The sequence below is a fragment of the Acanthopagrus latus genome, chromosome 7 (genome assembly GCF_904848185.1).
Source record: "Acanthopagrus latus isolate v.2019 chromosome 7, fAcaLat1.1, whole genome shotgun sequence".
Taxonomy (NCBI): Eukaryota; Metazoa; Chordata; class Actinopteri; order Spariformes; family Sparidae; genus Acanthopagrus; species Acanthopagrus latus.
This window is the reverse complement of record NC_051045.1, coordinates 11,902,271-11,915,425: the sequence shown is the minus strand read 5'-3', so window position 1 is coordinate 11,915,425 and position 13,155 is coordinate 11,902,271. Positions and strand designations below refer to the sequence as shown.

General features: G+C 45.1%; 2 protein-coding genes across 10 annotated transcripts in view; one reads left to right on the top strand and one right to left on the bottom strand.

Annotated features, from left to right (window-relative positions):
* The window catches only part of zbtb46 (zinc finger and BTB domain containing 46), a 68,748-nt gene that overhangs the window by 13,167 nt on the left and 42,426 nt on the right, over positions 1 to 13,155 (bottom strand). For all 8 annotated transcript variants that reach the window (XM_037105314.1, XM_037105316.1, XM_037105311.1 and 5 more), the window contains one exon: positions 101 to 382. In XM_037105314.1, the coding sequence (XP_036961209.1) occupies positions 101 to 382 (282 nt within the window). The remainder of the gene's footprint in view (positions 1 to 100; positions 383 to 13,155) is intronic.
* LOC119023409 (piggyBac transposable element-derived protein 4-like) lies at positions 1,739 to 4,837 on the top strand. Of its 2 annotated transcripts, XM_037105321.1 has the most exons (3): positions 1,739 to 1,836; positions 2,312 to 3,299; positions 3,527 to 4,837. In XM_037105321.1, exons 2-3 carry the CDS (start codon positions 2,315 to 2,317, stop codon positions 4,312 to 4,314), a joined length of 1,773 nt encoding a protein of 590 aa, XP_036961216.1. In that variant the 5' UTR covers positions 1,739 to 1,836; positions 2,312 to 2,314; the 3' UTR covers positions 4,315 to 4,837. The 2 variants fall into 2 exon arrangements, with proteins under 2 accessions (XP_036961216.1, XP_036961215.1); XM_037105320.1 differs by lacking the exon at positions 1,739 to 1,836 and having other exon boundaries at positions 2,281 to 3,299.

The following is a 13,155-nucleotide window of genomic DNA, read 5'->3' as shown; positions in this document are numbered from 1 at the left end:
CATGATGAGGCGTGTGGCTGGCTGTGTGTGTGTGTGTGTGTGTGTGTGTGTGAGTGCGTAACAATCAGTGTGAGCACAGTGTTAGTAAACAGTGACTTACAAGAAAGGGAGTGTCCTCCTTTGGGCAGGTACTCATACAGCAAGGGGTTATCATCTCCCATCATCTCCGCCCGCAGTGACAGCAGGCTGTTCTTACTCATCAGCGCCGCCTTCAGATTGGCTACAGACGAGATCGCTCCACCCCCAGCTCCTCCCCCGGCCTCCTCCGATTCGTTGGGACCCAGGTAGCTGGGCTCTGTGGTCAGAGCCTCTTCCTGTTTGAGGAAGAAGTCGAGGCGTTCACCGCGGCTGTCTGAGCTGTTGGGTTCGGTCACGTCTGCCCCTGAAGAGAGATGAAGTAAGAGAGTGTGGGTTAGGCTCCTCTGTCCCTCTGCAGCCACCAACCCAAAATTTTTTTTTGTTGTTTTTTTTTGTGACACAACACAAATTAAAGCGGAGGAATTGAAGTAGGTGGTGAGGGACAAAACATTTCACACAGCCAGTGTTTCAACCTCATTTGAGGGATTACATGCGAGGCTGAAAATCCGGCCCCTCTTGGATTTGAAGCGGATAAAGAGGACGGTGGTCAAACTAATAAACCCTGACTCTGCACTTGAATAGTTGTGGGTTTTGTCAATGCAAAGATTTCACCTCACAGCGATCGCAGCTCGAGTGAGAAATACAATAAAAAAACATCACATTAAAACCAGCTCTTTCCACTCAGCCGAGTCATCGCTTACACCCAGTGTTTTTCGGTAGCAACTACCAGCGCGTCACCGCTCTGAATCATCTCCCTCTCTCCTCAACTCCCTAACATACCTCATCATCACCAGTCAACAAAAATACAGGGAGATCATAAGGAGACAGAGAGAGAGGCAGCAGACACAGACGCGGTGTGTGTGTGCGCGCGCGCCATGTCTGCGCGAGTGTGTTTAGCCGTCAGCGTCGTTGAAAGCGGAGTGTGTAGAGAAGCTGTCAGCAGCAGACATGTCGCTGGAGGTTCCACTGTAGATCTACAAGACTGTCAGACCACACTGCTGACGACAGCTTCGCTCAACACGCACACAAGCGCGGGCGCACACACACACGCACACACACAAAAAAATACCAAAAAAACACACACATTCATTGCCTCCTAATTGACATTTAACTGATGACAGGTTGCTTTCTCCAACAAAGACGCAGACAAAAATACACACCACGCACATCACAGGCTCAGAGGCTTTGAAAGAATGGCTTGTCTACACCTAAAACAAACACGACTTCGGAGCGCTAATGCAGACTTGTGCGTTGCCTTAACCCTTTGATGCACAGCATGGGTCAAAAGTGACCCGGCTGAGTTTTTATTTTCTATATCTTTGCAATGAATTACTTTCATCATTCAGTATTCAAGGTATTCCTCAATTAGTTTGTTTTTGATCATCATACATCCTTATTTAATTTTTTCCTTTCTTATTTTTTGAATAAAAACACCTTTTGTATCAATACCCCTCTAATGCACAACATGGGTCGAAAATGACCCATATTCATTTTCTATGCTATTTCATCTATTGCTGAGTGTTTCTATGATATATCTTTGAAATAAAAAATAATTTTATCATTTATTATTCAAAGTATGCAGTAAATATCTTGTTTTTGTTTCACAGAAATCATCATTTTTTGTTTTTCTTTCTTACTATACGAACAAGCACAGCTTTTATATTTCTACATCAACTTCACACACATGGGTCAGAAACGACCCACACAAATTTGCTGAATCATTTGGTGTCAACTGCGTCTGTGACATTTGCTCCCTGTGTAAGTACCATAAGTATTTTTCAACTGTTTGAAAATATTTGACAACAATTGTGAAAGATAACTGTACATGATATTTGATTGGGTTTAGGTTACCTTGAGTGAGTACATTACTTCTCAGAAAGTTAAAAGTAATTACTATGAGCTAGTTAGCTAGCTGTTGACATATTCTATGTCAGTTAGCTAATTCTACCATAGTTAGCTAACTGTTGTAGTTAGTCCAGCTAACTACTGTTTTTGTTTGTTTTTTTGTCCAGGTAACTACTTAGCAAAGGAGATTGCTAGGCTACTTATCAACGACGTTAGCTTAGCTAACTACTTAGCTTAGCTAACTACTTGGCTTAGCAGATTACAAGGCTACTTAGCAGAGTAGTTAGCTAAATAATTAGTTAAGATACTTAGCCAAGTCACCAAAATAAAGCTGTGTATTAATGTGTATCTGAAAATATTATGTGTGCTTTTTATTTTCTTTATCCAGAGTATGGCTGTTCGCAGATTTACTGCTGAGATGGTTGCAGCAATGATTCAGGAAGAATTAAATGAGGAAGATGAAGAGGCAATTTGTTCTGAATCCGAGTCAGAAAATTCTGACGATGATGACCCAGAATATGGAGTTGTGGGTGTGTCTGGGGATCCAGCACTCCTACATGAAGACTCCTCTGATAGAAAAGACGACTCATCTGGTGACTCCTCAGAGGAGGAAACTCAGACTCAGTCCAGTAGACTGAGTAAAAATGGGTCTTACTGGAATGAGAACCCCCCCACTCATGGCAGAACAAGAAGCCATAATATCCTGAGGAGCTGCCCAGGACCTACACCTGGATCAACAGCTGTCTCACCTAAAGATGCCTGGGATATGTTCATTACTGACAATATCATTGAAGAGATTTTGAAATGCACCAATTTAGAGGGACGAAGAATAGCCACAGCAAAAGGGAAAGAGTGGAGAAGCATCAATAAAGAGGAATTCATGGCCTTTATTGGTTTGACCCTCCTTGCAGGAGGGGAGAAGAGCTGGGATGTGGCCTTGCGGGAGCTGTTTATGGATCCGCTCCAAAATCCCATTTACAAAGCCACCATGAGCACTGGGAGATATGAAGATATCCGCCGTGTCATACGGTTTGACGACAAGAGGACCAGGGCTCTGCGACAGGAAACAGACCACATGGCGGCATTTAGGTACGTGTGGGGCTGTTTCCTGGACAACTGCAGAAGACGGTTCATCCCCAGTGACTGTGTCACCATAGATGAGCAGCTTGTGCCATTCCGAGGCAGGTGTAAGTTCAGGCAATACATGCCCAGCAAGCCCGCAAAGTACGGGATAAAAATCTTCTGGATGTGCGATGCAAGGGTACCCTATGCAATAGATGGAACTGTCTATACAGGGAGACAGCCAGGACAGGAAGTTCAGAGGAACCTTGGGGAGAGTGTCGTCCAACAATTGTGTAGCGGAATAAGGCAGACAGGTGAATATACAGAGATATACAGATATAATAGATAATATATAGATATAATAGAGAAATTAAGGTATACATTTCATCAAAATACACAATTTTTCCCAATCTCCCAATCCAATTTTTTCTATAAACAAAATAGTAGAACAGAACAGAATGCAATGCAATTCAATGCAACAGATGTTGTTAGAATTTAGAGAAATTTAGAGTAAATTTACAATCTTTCCCCCCTCTCATAGGTCGCAACATCACAATGGACAACTTTTTCACTAGTGTCCCTCTGGCTAAGAAGCTCCTCGAGAAGAACCTGACCATTGTTGGGACTCTTCGCCAGAACAAGCCAGACATACCACCTGTCATGAAGCCATCCAAATCACGGGAGATTCATAGCTCAGAATTTGGATTCAGTGGCAACATGACCATGGTGAGCTATGTGCAGAAGAAGGGAAAGGCTGTTGTCCTCCTGAGCACCATGCATGATGACAAGGCAGTGGATGACAGTCGAAAGAAGAAACCAGAAATGATCCAGTACTACAACAAGACAAAAGGAGGAGTGGACACAATGGATCAGATGGTTAGCAACTATTCATGTAAGCGGAGAACCTCGAGGTGGCCCCTAGTTCTCTGGTACAATATGCTGGATGTTGCCACCCTCAATGCCTACACCAACTTCACCACACAACACCCTGATTACATGGGTGGTGTGAACAATGCACGTCGGCTATTCATCAAGGAGCTGGGCAAAGAGCTTGTTATGCCACATATGAAGAGGCGCATGGAGGGCACACCCAAACTCCAGAGGCATATCGTTGAAGCAATGGAAAGATGTGGGGTAAAAAAAAAAAACCCAGCCACCACCCAGTCACAAGAAGCCATCCGGCAAGAGGGCCAAAGGAAGAGGAAGAGGTGCTCGATCTGCCCTGTCTCCAAGGACAGAAAGGTCAGCAGCTGGTGTTCCCAGTGCACCAGGCCTGTTTGCAAGGAGCACAAACATGTGGTTGTCATTTGTGAGCAATGTAAATATTGAGGTGGCAATTATTGGTCTTGTTATGTGGTCTTGTTAAGTTGTATTGTATTTTGTTAGGTCACATTTCACCAGTTTACAGTTCAGTTCAGTTATCTGTTACCAGAGTTATGTGTCATGGTTGTCATGGTTGATTCCTGCTTCCTAGTTTCCTACCCACCAATCTGTGTTCTCCTCACTCCCCCTCACACCTGTCCCTCCCCCTTTTGGATTTTTCCTGTAATCTTTTTTTGTTTATATAAAAGATGCTTTGGTCAACCCGTCTCAGCCTATATCTTCAAAATTGAATGACTTCATGCTGTAATAATCATAATAATACTTATTATGATTATTATTATTATTATTATTAGTAGTAGTAGTAGTAGTAGTAGTAGTAGTATGAAGTAATTTAATTTTAAATCACACCGGGATGAATGGGTCATTTTTGACCCATGTGTGTAAATTTGATGTCGTAATATAAAATCAATTTTTGTTCATTAAGTATGAAAGGAAAAATGGAAGAATGATCAGTGGTAATCAAAAACAAGATATTTAAAGAATATTTGGAATATTAAATCATAAAATGAATGAATTTCAAAAGATGGAGAAAAGAAAAACTCACCCAGCATGAAATAACCTGGGAAATGAATGCGGGTCATATTTGACCCATGTTGTGCATTAGAGGGGGTGTGCATATGTTATGCATCAAAGGGTTAAGGGGAGGTGTGTGCACATAATTACGCGCGATTGTTCCGGACAGAAACCTTCTGACATCCTAATATATAAGGCTACCGTCACACAAAGCGCATGCGGTGACAGCTGAAATCACACTTAAGGGCTAATGGGGAATAAACAAAGTGGAGACAAGAAACAGGGGTGACGCGGGGGCACGGCGAGAGCAGGGGAGGGTGGAGAGGCACAATGGAAGCCGGAGAACAAAAATCGCCCTGTTGTCCATTTTAACTACAGTCAGGTAGTGCTAAGTGTTCCCTGTGCAGCCCGGCGCTCGTCTGCTGCAGGGGGAGTCAAGGTGACAGAGACAGTAGTTTGCCTCCACGTCTGGAATACCGATGGGTGCGCAGCCTCTTCGCTGCCATCCTGGGTCAATGTTGACCACTCTGTCTCGCACACACACACACACACACACACACACACACACACCGTCAGTCATTTTTCTTGCTCGGTATAGATAAATGATCACAGGCCAGATGGATGGACACGCGCTCTGTATGCATGGTCGCACGCGTGGCCGTTGAGCTGCACGGCGCGGAGATACGAGCGAGATACCGCGGATGGAGGGATGGAGATGGGACGTGGCAGATAAGAGTGACACACATATGAAATAATCAGCGGCCATCAAAACTACTCACGGAGGAAGATATAAAAAGAGGGAGATAAAGTGGGAGGAATGAAGAAAGAGGAGAGGAGGCACGGACGGAGAGAGAGAGAAAGAGAAATATATAAAGGCAGGGGAGTGTAGAAGCGGGGGTGTTGAGCTGTGGAGGAAGATACACACAAAACACACACGCACGCATCCACGCACACCCACGCCCCAGCCGCAAAAAAAACACCCTCACACTCACACACACACAAACACACACACACACAAAGTTAATTAAGGTGGGGGTGTAGGGGTTGGCGCAAGGGGCATGAGGTGCAGGAATTCATTAGAGCTCTGCCCCCTCCTTCAGTGGGCAGCCCAGCAGCCACAGGAGTCAATCAATAACATAGATCTGCTGTGGGCCAACAACAAACACGCACACACACACACACACACACGCAAAGACACACACCCATGCACACGTATATGGAGAAAGGAGAGGCAGACAAATGGAAGGAGAGGAGGCGAAGGGGAGAGAGAGAAAAGAGGGTCACCTCTGACCCCCATCTCCCTCCACTCATCTGTTCATTGGACGAGTGAACGACCCTTGACCACTTTTCCCAGCATCCCCTGGACACGTGCATCCACAGATGGAACATGTCCGCCCTCCTCACAGTCATACAGTAACAATGCTTCAGTCACACGCCGCGGATTCAGCAGGCAGAGTTGTGGGAAAGCTTTTTTTTTTTTTTTTTTTTGCAATTTTCCTCGCACATGACAGTAAGAATTCTGGGGGAAAAAAAAAGCGTGTAATTAATATCTGTGTTTTTACTCATTAGCGAAAGGACGCGCTCAGACAACGTGCAGTCTCCTGCTCTCCGAGGATTCATCACTCAGACCGTGCGTGAGATATTAGATATTAGTATTCGGCTGACCACAAACAGGCTTCTGCGCCAAATAATCGGAATATACCACATAATCCCCCTTCACTTATGTAAGCTTTATCGGGCCATGCATAGCTGGTGTCTTACTTAAACCTCATCCTGTTCCGACAGATAAAATCATTTACCACACCAGAAACAGTCACACCTAATCCCATGCACGCAGCTTATGGATTTCATCATACGTGCGCCGGGTTTTGCTGAGGATTTGTAGACACACATATTGTGGTGTCTTTCAAAGGCAATAGGTTTATGTGGAGTTTTAGAGACACAGCGGTTACATCACTCTTTTGTGCACATATGCTGAGTGTTAACGTACCGGTTGTCATGAGACAACCTATGAATTTCAATAGCGTGGGGAACATGGCTTTGAATTGCATGGTCAGACACGAGAAACAATAGCATTTTCCTCATCTTTTTTTTACCCCCATCCCTTTCTTCTGCCTTTACAATGCAGTGGTCTCTGTACAGTGAAGGGAATTTTCATTTTCCCCTTCATAAAAGAGTCCGAATAATTTAGATTTCTGCTTTCTGAAGAGATACTCCGTTTAATTTGGTTGCCATGGTAGCCCGGCACCCTTGGCTTCAACATTTATGCTAAATAAAACCCCCTTTTAAAAAGGAGAGACAAATATGTGGAAATGGTGGTTCTCTTTGTTCGTGTGTGTGTTTGCCTCTCGTGTGTGTATGTGTGTGTGCGTGCACGCGCGTGAGCGATGCTGCGAGCTATGTGGGGGCTTGAGTGGGAAAAAGGCAAAGGCAGAATAAGACTTGCCGCGGAATAAAAGATGTGTGTGTTGAACTATACTTCAAATGTGTCGTGAGGGATACTGCATTTATCATCCATTGAGAGAGTTACAGCTAATGGATAGAAGATACAGTTTTATGTGCTGTGGTTGGAGGCTGCACTGTATATCTGAGTGAAGTGTGTGTGTGCGTGCGTGCATGTGTGTGTGTGTGTTTCAAAAGGGGAGTTGTGTTATTAGAGAGCGCACTTTGACGCAGCAAAGAGGGAGGAGAGAGAAGGGCCTGAAAAGGGAGGGAGGGGTCAGCTGACCCGGTCTGACCCCTGATCTTCTGTTCTGATTGTGCTCAAGGAGTGTGTCTGTGTGTGTGTGTGTGTGTGTGTGTGTGTGTGTGTGTGTGTGTGTGTTCGCCTCTAAATGAAGTCAAACGCTCTTCTGTGAGGGACTTTCCATTTCAACAAACAAACATAAAAAATATATTTTTGCATAAATAAATAGATGGATCAACATAATTTACTCCAGTTGTGTACGCGCACACGACCTGGCCGCTGACGGACACACTCCCCTGACACCTCCAGTTGCACAAACACACACACACACACACACACACACACACACACCCCACACACACACACACCTTCAAATCAACAGAGACAGTAGCCAAACACAATGGAGAGAAAAAAGTCCAGGGTGGTTAAGCAACGAGTTACTGAGGCTTGTCGACCACAAGAGAGCTGTCAGAGAAGAAAGTAGGGCTTGTGTGCATGTTTGAGTATGGGTGTGCAAACAAAGGAGAAAGACTCTCTCACTGTGTATCTTTGTGTGTGCATGTGTGTGTGTGAGCATGTGTGTGTGCATGCGTGTGTGTGACAGAGAAAGACACAGAGATAAGTCATGCCACAAGTCAGCCTTGGTTAATGGCTCGTCCAGCCCCGGGTTGAAGAGGACAAGGCAATACAAGAGCCGCGTCGCCGCATGACTCCTGTCTTTTGCGTGACGTTGCGGCGACATGTTTCCAAACAAGAGCGGACAAAAAAAAAACCCCTCTGCTTCACCTTTATTTCCACAAACAGCGCCGCGCACCGTACATGTGATTAGTGTGTGTGTGTGTTTGTCCTGGAGTGGACAAAGAGGGGAGGGAAGGTGGAACTTGCTTCCTCAGCATGCCAGAGTTTGAGAGGGTAAAAAAGTAATTTCAGCCGAGAAGGGGGAGTGAGGCACTAAAACAGCTCAAGAATTCAGAGGCAATTTAAAAAGCAGTGTGGGAGAGGGGAATGAAAAAAATGCTGGGTTAAAAAGGAGGGAGGATGGAAAGTAAAAGAGGTTGTTATTCTCTCTCCCTCTCTCTTTTCTCTCTGTCTTCTTCTCTCTCGCTTGCTCACTCTCTCCCTCTGTTGTTTTTAGGGACTAGCCGGGCCACAACCTCTAGGAGAGATAGGGAAGGGTGGGTGGTGGTGGTGGTGGTGGTGGGGTGTGTGTGGATAGGGAGGGCAAGCATAAATCAAGCAGAGCCTGAAGGCTTTAGAGGAGGGAGGGATGGAGGGGAAGAGAGTGGTAAAAGACAGGGAGGAGAGAGAGAGAGAGAGAGAGAGAGAGAGAGAGAGAGAGATGATGGTGCTGGTGGTGATGGTGGTACTGCTGGGGGCTTGGAGAAAAAGAGAGAGTGTGGGTGGAGGGGAGGAGAGGGAGAGACGAGAAGAGGAGCACAGCGATTGCAAGAGTGGTGGGGTGAGAGGTGGACGGTGGGGTGATGGAGTGTGGGTGGGTGGGTGAGTGAAGGGGGGAGCGAGGAGAGGTGAGGGGGAGGTTACAGAGGCTGTGGGAAGGAGGGGAGGGATGGGTGACTATTGATGGTGGGGGTGAGTGAGTGTGTAAGAGTGCATCTACAGTTATAAGCCTGCTAAATTTGATTTTTGAGGTTTTTTTTTTCCGCTACGTTTTTGGCCCGTTGACAACAACCGCACTGCTGCTTCTGACACCTAAAACGAAGCTTTATTTCAAAAAAGCAGCATCGGAACAATGTGAGGGTGCTCGAAAAAAAAAGGGCGCCGCACCTCAGAGATATACTATTACACACATGTGCATGAGGGGCTGCACACATGAGGCTCTGAAGACTTGCTGCTGCGCCATCTCATTAACAATATCATAACCTGCCGCCATGTTTTTTGTTGTTGTTGTTGTTGGTTTTTTTTTACATTCACACATTGCAAAATTGGAAGATACTGCGGTGTCAACCAGAGTCTTATCTGGCACGCATCTGCTGCCTGGTGGATGTACTGGAGGCCTTCAGAGGCCTGGTCACACTAGAAAGTGGCCCCCCAGTTTGAAGGCTAGCTGACGAGCTAACCGCTAGCGCTTTAGTCAGTCACTATATCTCCTCTCAGTTCTCTCTCCATCTGCTATAGTGGGTCGTTCACTCTCCTCCTGGCATTTCCTCCTCGGAATTGTGCCTTTTTTCTTTTTAAAGCAGCAAAACAGAACTTACATTTTTTCGTTGATTATTGTGGCAAATGTGGTTTTGATTTTTGGACAAATGTGGTTTTGATTTGGACGTTGGACGTTCACTGCCTTTGCTCGGAAAGGTGATGAGTAGAACTCACAGCTTGTTTTCTTTTTAAACACAACTTTGTGCAGGATGCGAATGTCTCCTTTCATTTTGTTGATGATTACTTTAATTATCATTTATTGTGTATGTACTTTGAATTAGCGATTTTACAAATCATTGTTCTCAAATTCATGTTTACTTCCTGCATTGGTATTGTACTGTTTCTTTTTTAAAAAAAATGACAATAAACAGGTCATTGTCACAAAACTTAAAAAATAACTTTAATATGACTGTGGTGAAACGAAGTGAAGCTCTACCAGTCATACACCGAGGTTACATGTAATCTGACTGAGTGTGTTGCTTGATAACAGTAATTTTGTTGAGCTAGAGCTGAAGTTATCAACATTCCCTGGTGATGTCTTCGAAATAATAAGTGAACAGCAAGATACAGGCATTACAGCTGCACCCGTTGCTGTACCACCTGACTACAGAGCGCCTTCTTTCATCAAGCTGTGGGACACCTCAACTCTTCCTCATCAAAAAAATAGTAATTTTCCAAATCCGCCCCAGCGACAGAGCAACTTGCTGATGGTCTTATTTTCTTATGTATGTCATATTCATAGAAGCATATTAAATGCAAACTGTTTCATAATCAGTTTAATCATTGTGGTATGTTTATTAAAGAATCACGTGTGGTAGAAAAAGGTGAATTAGAAGGCCTGCAAGTGACCTCCATCGTTTTGTTCCTCTTTTTGTAAAACAGTTTTTTACCTTGACAGAGAAGGTTAAATGCAAGTGGACTTTGCTTCAACTTGCTGTTAAATCCTTCTCATTTTTAAATGTCAATATCACGCTATCAGACGACACGTCATCTCAGCACATCTGGTTGGCTTTCATGACCGGCCATCCAATTATAATCTTATGCTCATTCTGACAACAGAAGCAGAAAAAATATGTCAAAGAACAGAATTAATCATGAGCCCTGCTGTACTGGAACACGTCAGGTGATCAAGTGGAGCAGGAGGTGACGGATTTAACCTGGCTGTGTTCGTGCCGCTGTTAACCAGATGTTGGCAGCAATGCACTGCAAAAAAAAAAAAAGGACATCGGGCAACAGATTTGTCAAGTTTCTGATTGTCGCTTTTCTGCCTGGACGGAGATCCCCGTAAAAATACCATGAAAATGCTAGCATGGTCACGAGTCGCCCTTTTTTGAAATTAGCCGCCTTGGTGGCGGACGTAGTCTGAGTGAGCAAGTGAATGAGTGAAGGAAGGGAGGGAAAGAGGGAGCGGTGAGTGCGTGGGGGATGGAGGATTGCAGGGCTCAAGGTAATCTGGGGAGTTAATGCAGCTTAGAGGGACTGAGAGGAGTGGGAGGGAGGTAGAGAGAGAGAGAGAGATAGAGGGAGAGGGGGAGTGATGGCAGAGAGAGGAGAGAGAATATAAAAATAATAGGGTCAGCAGGGAAAGAGAGGGAGAGAGGAATAAATGAAGATGTATCAGAAACAAAAGCCGGAGCAACTGAGGGGGGGAGAAAGAGAGAAAGCGAGTACGGGGAGTGTAAAAGCTGGCGAGATAGGAGAGTGGAAAGGGGGATGGTGGGGTCGGGGGGTGGGTGGGTGGGGGGAGAGCGAGCCGAGTGTGAGATAAAGAGTGGGCTAATGAAAGGTAGGGTGAGGCTGAGCGAGTTGGCGGGTAGGAGGGAAGTCAACAGCGAGAGAGAAAAGAGAGCGGGGGAGAGGTCTGCATGGGGAAAGAATGCTGGGTGGGGAAGGAAGGCAGACACGCAGGGCTTTGTGCTAAAAGCAAAGAGAGAGAGAGATGGAGAGATTGGGAGGGAGAGAGAGAGAGGTTATGTCTTGGCTTTATGCACAGGGGAGGAACTGGTGAGCGGGCACGTGCCCAAAAGCCTCGTCCAGCCTTGTCCAGGGTCGTGTTTGAAGGGTGAGGTGGGAGAGAAAGAGAGAGGTTGAGAGGAGGGATAATGGAAAGTGGAGGAGGGAAAATGACAAAGACTCTGGGTGGGGATGCTGGACAGAGCCTGTGGGTTATTTGGTGTGTGGGTTAACACACTCTCTCCGACTCACACTGACCAGCTCACAAGCTCCAGGCAACTAACAAGCCATAATTACTTCTTTACTGCTCCCTGGAAATGAATTAAGGACGAGTTTAACAACCAGTCGAAGTTGGCAAAATCAACTTGTTTCCAGCTGGACATTCTGGAGCGGACTACTAAACTATTAATGAGGACAGGAAGCTAAATGCTACGACACGTGAAATTTGAATTTCTTCAGTAAAGATACACGACGAGGGTGACTCAGCCCAGTTGACATTTTATGTTTCTGCAAACTCCCGCTACCTTCAAATTCATTTTCACATGACATACATGTCATATCAACATTTTTACAACACACGTCATGTTCAGATTACATGCATATGAGCTCTCATATGATCTCGTATGATGCTCGTGTGACTGCGAGGCGAGATGGCGGTCAAACTGTTAACGTCAACATTTGTAGGGTTAAACCCACTGGATATTTTTAATGCCGCTCCTCTTCTGGGCAATTTTTGCTTCCTGTTTGTGGCGACACAACAAGGCCAGCCAAGGCCAAAACATGATCTGTCCCTAACCAGAACCAAGTGGATTTTGTGCCTATACCTAACCAGACCATAAACACAATGTCGTCACATCATGTATTGAAAATTGATCGCAAACGGAAGCTCCTCTCTCCAACAGAAAACACTGGTCCTGAAATGTGTCATCAGTTGTTTAGCCTTTAATTCTTTGTGGCATCACATTACATCACTGAGTCACACATTTGCATAATTTTTGTCTGGCTGCTAGTTTGGCACTTAAGAAATTATCTAACACGCTGCTCTGTAGATGTTAACGGTGCTGGCTCGGGCATGTGTGAGCTGACCAATCAGAAGATTGGTATTTGTGAAACTGAGCGTTTCAGACAGAGGGGGAATAAAGTGTTGCAGCGCTGGACAGTATGAGAAAACAGATGTGTTTTTTGAGCACTAATGCATGTAAAGCTATTCTAGTTTATATTATACTGCATTACGGTCTTAATAAAATTAGGAAACTGAAAATGAGCAAAATGCATCTCCTTCATGCCTTCGACTGTCATGCAAAGTGCACCTTCAAGTTGCCAATTGCATGTGAAACTGATCCAATACAGGAAACCAGTCTGGGCTGACCTGATGTTTGAATGGACAAGGTGCATTTCACATAACCTCAGTGGCCCGATTTGGTTCCACTTGTTGAATACATCCCCCCTCTCTCTCTCCTCTTGGTTCCTGTGTGCCG